General features: G+C 40.3%; 2 protein-coding genes across 2 annotated transcripts; one reads left to right on the forward strand and one right to left on the reverse strand.

Moving 5' to 3' along the window:
- Positions 1–1,630: 1,630 nt before the first annotated feature.
- LOC138177731 (olfactory receptor 51V1-like) lies at positions 1,631–2,572 on the forward strand. The gene has a single exon (XM_069108942.1). The coding sequence runs from the start codon at positions 1,631–1,633 to the stop codon at positions 2,570–2,572; it is 942 nt and encodes a 313-aa protein (XP_068965043.1).
- Positions 2,573–8,377: 5,805 nt separating this feature from the next.
- Positions 8,378–9,337, reverse strand: LOC138177645 (olfactory receptor 51G2-like). The gene has a single exon (XM_069108856.1). The coding sequence runs from the start codon at positions 9,335–9,337 to the stop codon at positions 8,378–8,380; it is 960 nt and encodes a 319-aa protein (XP_068964957.1).
- Between the last annotated feature and the right edge of the window lie 844 nt (positions 9,338–10,181).

The following is a 10,181-nucleotide window of genomic DNA, read 5'->3' on the forward strand; positions in this document are numbered from 1 at the left end:
AGTCTTTTTTCAGCTTGACTGTGGGTGGTCTCTCAAATTACCTGTATCCCTTTCCATGGTCCTGGATCCTACCTGGATTCACCGAACTGTCACCTGGGCTCAAAGGCAGGTGTCTCCCATGTCCTTGTCTAGCTCTCCACATACTTACTGTTCCACACTGAAGCTCAAAGCATCCAGTCCACCTTAAATCCTTCCCAGTCTCTGTTCATGGGAAGTCAAGTCTCAACAAAGTCACAAACAGGTTCATTAAAAGTACCAGCATCACAATCACACTTCCTCAGTCTTGATAGCTATGGTTGGCCTTCAGCTCTGACTGACCCCTGGAAATCCTCAGCAGCTCTGGCTGGCCCTCAGACTCAGAAGAAGTTTCAGCTGGTTCCCAGAATCAAAATTACTTCATCTAGGTTCTCCAAATCAAAATCATGCTCTCCAGCCTTGAGAGCCTTCCCTCTTCTGCCTCCCCATTGGCAACAGCTTCTACCTCCTTGTCAGCCACAGCTTCTGCCTCCATGAAGCTTGCTCCAAGAAGATATGTATTTCCCAGCCAGGGTCTTTCCTTATATACAATATTCAGCCCCTTCCTGTTACATAAGCAACAGGGGATCGATCACACCTTCTGTTTCTTTAACAGAGGCTTGATTAATTACTAAGTGCTAAGGACCTGATACCTTTGCCAGTACAAAGGAATCTGCAAATTCAAATTACATTACCACTACAGACCCTGGAAAAGTCACTTAACCCTATTTGCCTCAGGTTCCTCATCTGTAAAATGAGTTGGAGAAGGAAACAGCTAACCAATCCAATATCACTGCCAAGAAAACCCCAAATAATATCATGAAGAACATCATGAAGACACAACTGAAAATATTTTGATGTCACTAGCTACAGAGGTCTATAACCATATGAACTTCAAGCTAAAGGTCTGGGGGAATACATAAGCAAGGCATGAGCTACATGCATATTCTTCCATTATTCCCTCGAAGCAGAGTCTGGCACAGGTGGTGATTAAGATAGGAGTCTGGCATCATTCTCTTCTGGATTCAAAGGTAGTCTTATCATCTCAGGAGATGCAGGTTCCCCTTGGGACATATTACCATTTTGTTTCCTGTATAAATAGTATCAAATCTGTCCGTCTCTACTACAGAGCCTGTGGAATAGCTAGCTATGCCCCTGAGGTGCCACTCACTAGAAAACATCAAGGAGCAGCAATAACTATATTATGTGACTGATTCCAGCTGGTTTCTTATCATCAATGAGAACTTGTTCCAAAGATGAATAATTCTGGGGAGTCAAGTTAGACTAACTCAGAGCAGCAGAGAAATAATTCCTCTAAGAAGGTGCTGATCAATTCAACAATGCACCAAATTCAGATTAGCAGGTGCTTCTTTGCCTGGTTTATGGACAACAAAGTGACCTGCCAATATTGTGAGTGTTCCACATCTAGCCAGTTGGACTAATTATTCTCAGACTTGCCATAATATAGTATTTCTACAACAAAGAAATGCTCCCTACTCCCGAACTGATGGTGCTTAAGGTGGCTAAGTGATTGTTCTTTTTTTTACAAAGCCCTTTAAAGATTAGTATATAAGTAAGGGTTCTGACGTCACCCAAGACATCCTTTCCTTCATTCATGTCCACTTTTCCTGGTCATAACCTCAGTACCTCCACATTTCTACTCACTGGCTTTCCAGGATTAGAACAGTTTTATTCTTGGATTGCCATCCCTTTCTCCTCCATCTATGCTATTGTCCTCTTGGGTAATTGCGTGATTCCCCATGTGATCCGGACTGAACAGAGTCTGCATGAGCCCATGTTCTACTTTCTAGCTATGCTTGCTTTCACTGACCTGTGCATGGGTCTGTCTACCATTCACACAGTTTTGGGAATCTTGTGGGGGTTCAACAATGATATCAGCCTGGATGCATGTATTGTCCAGACTTATTTCATTCATGGTCTATCCTGTACAGAGTCTGGAGTCCTTCTTGCCATGTCCTTTGATCAATTCATTGCAATCTGTAATCCTCTTAGATATAAAACTATCTTGACCAATGCCAAAGTCATTCAAGCTGGGTTGATTATTTTGTTGAGGAGTGCTTTATCAATTCTTCCTGTCATCTGCCTGAAGTTCTTCCATTACTGCCGCCACCACATCCTCTCCCACTCTTTCTGTCTGCACCAGGACTTGCTCCGGCTGGCTTGCTCTGACATATGCTTCAATAGCCTCTATGCCCTGGCTCTGGTGATCTGCACCTTGCTATTAGACTCCCTCCTCATCCTCCTCTCCTATATTCTGATTCTACATACAGTTTTAGCTATAGCATCCCAGGAGGAGAGGTTCAAGTCCTTCCAGACCTGTATCTCTCATCTCTGCTCTGTCCTGGTCTTCTACATTCCCATTATTGGTCTTACAATGGTGCATCGATTTGGGAAACATCTCTCACCCCTAGTCCATGTCTTAATGGGGAACATCTATATCCTTTTCCCACCCCTCATGAACCCCATCATCTACAGCATCAAGACCAAGCAAATTCACATCAGGATCCAAAGAATCTTCCTCCTCAAAAGAGACTGAATGTCTTTGGAATTCAAAAGACCTGATGTTTGGTTTCCCAGCATTTAAAACTCTCAGGTTGACTCAAAAATCTCAAGGTGAAAAAGTTTTGTTTTGTTTTTTAATTAAAGATAGAAAGAATTTTACGCAGTTAATTCTGGTAGAAATCTGGGAGCACTGTCTAAAGTATGATGCTTGAATTAGGAGGAAACCCCTTTTGTGTGTGTGTGTGTGTGTGTGTGTGTTTATTTACTATTCTTCATTCCCTCATCTTTCTGGTCCTTATGTTCCTCCCTTTATCTCTTACTTGATCTTTCTCATATGTGCTCTCTCTCCATCTCTCAAAATCTACTCTAAGGAAATAACAATATTATTCATTCTGATTTTATGAATTGGATCCCCATTTTTCTTTACGCAAAAACATTTTCCTTTGCATGACAATCTCTATTTTTAGGATGTAAATCTGCAATTTCTATTAAAGGTAAAGTTAAAAAAAAAGAGAGTTATCCAGTAATTCCTGAAATTCTACAACATAGGAAGCACCTCTCTGGCATATATACCCAGCTTTATGGCCTCTTTCTACTTGGATAGAAATTCTAAACTTCTCAGGGTTTTTTTGCTGTTCTTTTTTCAGTTTGCTTATTTTTTTTACAAATGAGCATAAATTATTTACCACTGATAATGTTTCTCAAAAGATAAGGTTTCTTAAAAGATTGTTTATAGCAACACTTACTTCTAAGGAGTTACATACCCACTTAGTCTTTGATTTTGTCCCAAACTCTCCCTAAACAGACACATATTCATACACATGAATGTTCATAGAATCTCTTCGCTACAGACTGAAATGAGGTCACCTTGAATCACAAGTATAGTATTTCAAAACATCTTGTTGTGCTAGTCACCATTTCCCTGACTTAAACAATCAGCACCACTGTCAAGTTGAAAAATTGTCCTAAGTGCTTCTCTGGGCATATCCTGAGAAAATGACAAAGACTTGATCTTTGACCTCTAGGAGTTTATACTCTGAGACCACAATAGTAAATAACACATGGGCAAAAAAAACAAGAATAGGGTGGCATGGTTTGGCACATTTCAGGTAAATGAGTCCTGGTGATTAAGACTGAAAAAAATCTGAATGTCAGTAGTTGCTACTAATGTTAAATTCTAAACAGAAGTCTAGTATTCCAAAATAGGAAGGTGCTAGTCATTCTGTATTCTATCTTTAGTAGACCAGTTGTGGAATACTGGGTTTAGTTCAAGGCTCATTTACCAAACACTGCTGCTTAGAAGCCCTTTAACAGAGGTACAGATATCCATTCCATAGCTATACACAGAAGGCAACTGTCCTTGTCAGAAAAAAAACACAGATTAATTCACAATTAGTGTTAATATATGATACCGCATCCTTTGTTCAGGGAAGATTTTATGAGGACAGAGGACACTGGCCTCCTGAAAAGAAATAGAATACAGGAAAAGCAAAGTATAAGAAGTGGAAGACCATGAGATATGTGAACAGGTCCAATCTCCACACTCTTTTCCATTAGGAGCTAACTTTTGAGTCTGACCAAGAATGACCACTACATAAACTCTGCCGCCTTAGGGAAAAAAAAATAATAATTCTTTTCTGTAAGGGAGTTTTCTAGTCTTTCTAATCCTAGGAAGCTTTTCAATTTCAACTAAATTTCCTAATCTAAAAATCTAAAATTCCTGAAAAACAAGGGCACTGGAAAATTAGAATAAGTCTAAAAGAAGCTGATAAACCTAACTCAGCAGGTTCAAAATGATAGAATATGAGGAAATCAAAATGATGGAATATGAATTGGCAGTATTGAGTCCAGTGAAGAGAAGATTCAGCACTTTCCTGGTTTAAAGTCCAGGGTGCGCAGAGAAACAAAACATATTTGTCTTCTCCAATCAGTCCTTTTCCAATGCTCCAGTTTGCTGATGTCCAGTAATTTGAAATTAGCCTATTGTCTTAGTCATTTAAAAAACGACATATTACAATAACAGTTCCCCCCATATAAATGTATTTTAAAAATTTTCACTTCTTAATGATGTTATAAACATATGACTAGATTGTGAACTTATTCAACCATTCTTTAGAGCAATGTGGCGTTAAGCCCAAGGGGTTGTAGAACTGTGCATACCCTTTGACCTAGCAATGCCACTACTAGGTCTGTATCCAAAAAGAGATTTAAAAAACAGGGGGTAGGAGGACCTTTGTATTCAAATATTTATAGCAACTCTTTTCTGGGGGCATGGAGCTGGAAATAGTGGGGATTCTCAGCAATTGAGGAATGGCTGAACAAATTGTGTTTTGTGACTATGATGTATTACTACTGTGCTATAAGATATGATGTGGAAGATGCTCTCAGAAAAACCTGGAAAGGAAAGAATTACATGAGCTTATAGGGAGTGAAATGTATGTGTAGAAAGTCACACCAATATTGTGAGATGATCAGCTGTGAATGACTTAGCTCTTCTCAGCACTACAATGATCCAAGACACCTCTGAAGAACTTAGAATGAAAAATACTATCCATCCCCCAAAAAATATTTGATGGTGTCCAAATACAGATTGAAGCATACTTTCTTAACTTTATTTAAATTGAGGGTTTTTTGTCTGTTATCTTTTACAAAATACTAAAGTGGACATATGTTTTGCATGACTACACATGCATAACCTATATTGAATTGCTTGCCTTCTCAGTGAGGGGGGTAGGAAGGAAGGAAGAAAATTTAAAAATCAAAGTTTTAAAAATGAATGTTAAAATTTATTTTCACATGTAATTGTGGAAAATAAAATACTAGGAATTGTAAAAAAATATAAGGAATTAATTGAGGGGCAGCTAGGTGGAACAGTGAATAGAGCACCGGCCCTGGAGTCAGGAGGACCTGAGTTCAAATCCGGCCTCAGACACTTAACACAAAAACTAGCAGTGTAACCTTGGGTAGGTCACTTAACCCCAACTGCCCTCCAAAAAAAGCAAAAAAAATAGAATAAATTATGTAAACTCAAAATATACATAAAAAATTAACACAAATGAAAATGCGACTACAGTCAGTCACTCCTAGCAGTAGCAGGTATGTTAGTAGTATAAGGAAGAAGTGTTATGCCAATGTTAAGGTGCTATAAAAGGAGTCAGTTTTTATTTATTACTGGAGAGACAGAATGGCATGGTAAAGCGAAAGTCAGACTTGGAGGCAGGAAGTCCTTCAAGTCCTGTCTCTGACATAGAGGCTGAGTGACCTCAGGTACAGCACTCAACTTTTCAGGGATTTAGGCATATCTCTAATATAATAAATTAAAGAAAATGTGTCATCTTGTATTGGTGGAAAGGAATTTTCACATCTTGGATTTCCTTCTACAAAAGAAATCAAAGGGCCAGCCTCTATTGCTATTATATCATTATTATTTAGCATTCCTAGTACTATAGTTGTTGTTATTGCCACTATATCCTCTGTTAATCATTAAATATCATTTTTTGGCCCTCAGTAGGAGTCAAAGACTTAACTAATCAAGCAGACTGCTTTGCTTTGCTCTAAAAATGTCCTTCTGTGTCTGTAACAAAAGACCAGATAGGGTCAACAATGGGCGTTTCCTCCCATTTGTGACAGGATGCCCGGAAATTAAGGGTATATGGGTATATGAATATATGTGTGAATGTGTGTATATATATTTACAGGTATACATAGATAGAAGGCACAGGAACAGTTTAACAGGAAGGGATGATACTTAAAAGGTGAAATTAAGATGTGAGAGAGAAATGTAATGAGAGGAGATGGGGAGAGACAGAATGGGATACACTATCTCTAGAAGAGGCAAGGGGAAATGGTTACAATGGAGGGGAAGAACAGGAAGGCAAAAGGGAATGGGTCAACCTTATTCCCATTGAATTTGGTTTGAGGAGGGAATAAAATAAACACTAAATAGGCTATCTCACCCTCCAGGAGAGTAGGGGGGTAGGGGATGAGAGGGGGGATGGTGGAAGGGAGAGCAGGCTGTGGGGAGGGAAGTTGTAAGCATCCACTTTTGAAAAGTTCTGGAATCAAAGTAGAGAATAGAAGAAGTGGGAGGTGGGATAGAAGGGAGGGAAATATAGTCAGCCTTTTACAATATATCTACTATGTTATTGTTTTGCATTAGCCGCACATGTACAACCCATACTGAACTGCTTATCTTCCCAGTAAGGGTGGGTGACAAGGGAGGAAGGGAATGAATCTAGAATTCAAAGTTTTAAAATCAAATATTCAAATATATATACTGTTATTAATGCTATTTTTCATGTAATTGGGAAATAAGATATATAGGCACTGGCACATAAAGATCCACTGGCAAAGTCAAAAGGGGTATGGGAGAAAATATGGGGGAGAGCAGATTGGAGGAGGGGATATCCTGTGGGCCTATTTTGGGGCGGTAGGTAGGGGAAAAACAGGGAGAAAATTTGTAACTCAAAATCTGGCGGAAATGAATGATGTAAATCAGAAACTAATAAAGCATTAAAAAAAACAGTATTTATACTTGGGTCATAGTCTTTTCTATGGAAATCTTGCCTTTGCCACCAGTCCAACCATCATTTCTCTTTTATTGCACTAGAGATTCCCTAAAGTAGGGAGCCATGACTCTCCCACTAGAATAGAGAGCTGTGTCTTTTTCTCCCCCCTCCTTTCCCCTTCCCTCTTCCTCTCTTCTCCCTATCCTTCCTTCCGTCATTTGTCCTTCCTCCCATGCCAGACCTATATGATGCAGTGGTGGAGATGGACAATGACACCATGGACCCTACCGAGGTAGACATCCCATGGACTGTGCCAAGCAAGACATGTTCTCAAAATGGTTACGTATTTGACAGGTGAACTGACAGTCACCAATGAAGACCATAAAATTCTGGAAAATATGAACAATTTGACTAACTAGAAATGAATGATATTGCAGTACACATAAGTACAAACCTAAAGGACTTACACCAGAGATATGCAGCACTTCAGCCTTATTTGCATCAGATCACTTTAATTGAGAAATGCATAGCAGCTCTTGAGCATGCTGCCTACCAGTTGGATACATATTCAAAGAAACTAAAAGCAAAGTACAAGAAGTTAGACGTGATGAAAGAATTTTTTAGCACAAAGACTTTAACTACAAGAATGTTTCATAAGATCTGAAAAATGTAGCACGGAATTTATCAAACGTCTATGCTTCAGTTCCATAAGAGGAAGTGGTGCTGCTGATCCAAGGAGAGTCCCAGTCCAGACCTTTGATTGGATGTGCAACTTAGGCCAACTTTTAATGTTTTCCTAAAACTATACCCCCTGGAACTTCATCTTATTGTGTGCTTTGTTGTGTGCCCTTACCAAGGCTTTAAAATCAGGATTAACCCCATCTAGAGCAGACACAGATTAGAGTCTTGTCTCCCTGTCTCCTCCCTACTCCCTCTCTTCTAGGGTTCCACATTTGGCTCTTTCTTCTGAATGTGCACCCCTCTCCCCCATTCCCTCCATAACCTGTTGCTGAATTGAAATAATAAATGCTGATTTATGGGGGAAAAAAGAATAAATATCTGTATCTCTTAAATAAGCCCGGGAATTCTTCAAGAAAGAAGGTCATGAAATTTATATCAAACCAGGGAATTATGTCTCTTAAATCAGATGAATGTATGTAGTAAGGGTACCATGTTACCTCCACAAATAGGAAGCTTCTGGAAGACAGGGGTTATATATTTTCTGTCAGATATGGGAATGGTGGTGAACATCCCTACCTTGTTAAAGGAGACATTGTCTTCTGCATTATGTAACACCATTATCCCTTCCCAGCCCCATATCTTCCTGGGGCTCAGTGTTCTTGCCCAACCCTCATTCTGGACCCATTAGACTGGAAGAAGTGAAAGATCTTCTGACGTATCTGCTTGGTCTTGATAGTATAGACAATAGGGTTGAGCATAGGTGGCATGAGAAAGTGCAGGTAGGAGAGGAGTGCCCGGATAGAGGGTGAAGCCTGCTTCCCAAAACGGTGGATCATGGACAGGCCTATCATGGGTGTGTAGAAAAGCAGCACTGCACAGATATGTGAGACACATGTATTAAGGGCCTTAAGCCTCTCTGCCTGGGAAGCAATGGTGAGGACAGCATGGAGGATCAGCATATAGGAAGCCACAATGAGCATAGAGTCCATGCCAAGAGTGGAGAGTACCACAAAGAGTCCATAAGCACTGTTGATATGAGTATCCACACAAGCAAGCTTCATGACATCTGGATGCAGGCAATAAGAGTGGGAGAGTTGACCAGTATGGCAGTAGGGAAGCTTTTTCAGCATGATGGGGGCAGGGAGGTGTAGTCCAACACTACGGACCACAATTGCAAAGCCCAGGCCAGCAACTCGGGAGCTGGGCAGGATGGTTGTATAGCGCAATGGATTACAAATGGCCACAAAGCGGTCGAAAGCCATGGAGAGAAGCACAGAGGATTCCATGACAGAAAAAGTGTGTATGAAAAAGAGCTGAGCTAGGCATGCATTCACCTCTACCTCTCGTTGACCCAGCAAGTAGATAGTTAGCATGGTGGGCAGTGTGGAAAAAGAAAGCCCCAGGTCAGTCATGGCCAACATGGACAGGAAGTAGTACATTGGCTGGTGAAGAACTGTTTCTGACTTTACCACCCACAGAATTAAGCTATTTCCTGCCACAGCCACTATGTACATGGCAAACAGTGGGACAGAGAACCAGATGTACATTTTCTCTAGGCCTGGGAAGCCCATGAGGAGGAATGTAGTTGTGCTGTTATTTAAAGTCTGCATGGTACCCTGGAGGGTGGAGCAGTTCCCTGGGGAAAGTGGGAGTTTATTGAGTCATGAGTGGTTCTGTAATCAAAAGAGGCAACCAGTTAGAAAATTGTTATCTTATTTTTTTCTCAAACCATGAGGTCACTAATGTCCTACTGATCTCATTAGGCTAGCATTTCTGACCAAGTAGTCTCCATATTTCAGGGAACAGGAGGATCTACCATTAAGTTAAGCCTCAAGAGGAGGGTCAGAGAGGCCTAGTTCAGAACCATTGAAGGCCCTGTAAGGAGACCTATGTCCCTGGACTCAAGTCAAAGGAGGCCTTGAAGAGGTAATAGATAAAGACCTTTAAACAACCCACTTCATGGATCCATAGGATACTGAACCTGGGGATTCCTGAGCAATCACTTAGTTTTACTACCTTAATTTCCAGAAGAGGAAAGTGAAGCTCAGATAGCAATTATTACTTGTTCAATCTTCCAGACTCCTCAAGAATACATCTCAGTCCTAGTTGGGTTTCTTCATCATCATCTTCCTTTACAAAGTATCTACTCTTAAATTGTGTGGCCCATTGCTTTTCAACAAGAGTCGTCTTCTCCATGGCCCTTGGCAGGACAGAACACAGTCTCTTCTTCTCCCCCTTTCTTCCTCTTACTGAGAAACACATAGAACTTTTAAGGTTTTCTAGAATTCTGTTACTGACTAGATCAATGGAGAAACAAATGGGAATGAAAAGAATAAAAGCAGGGAAAGGTACAAAGTCTCACATAAAAAGTGATTTCTTCTGTCCCAAAGGCAGACCTTGATGGTCTGTTATTTTGGAATTTCAGTAGAGTTCACCTCTGTACTCTCTTTGCTT

Source organism: Petaurus breviceps, unplaced genomic scaffold (assembly GCF_028583685.1).
Source record: "Petaurus breviceps papuanus isolate PSGF00001 unplaced genomic scaffold, PetGlider_PUasm1.0 90444, whole genome shotgun sequence".
Lineage (NCBI taxonomy): Eukaryota > Metazoa > Chordata > Mammalia > Diprotodontia > Petauridae > Petaurus > Petaurus breviceps.

What these genes read in the sequence shown, in the direction of transcription:
- LOC138177731 (XM_069108942.1), top strand. Translation starts at nt 1,631, where the DNA reads ATGTCCACTTTTCCTGGTCATAACCTCAGTACCTCCACATTTCTACTC.
- LOC138177645 (XM_069108856.1), bottom strand. Translation starts at nt 9,337, where the DNA reads ATGCAGACTTTAAATAACAGCACAACTACATTCCTCCTCATGGGCTTC.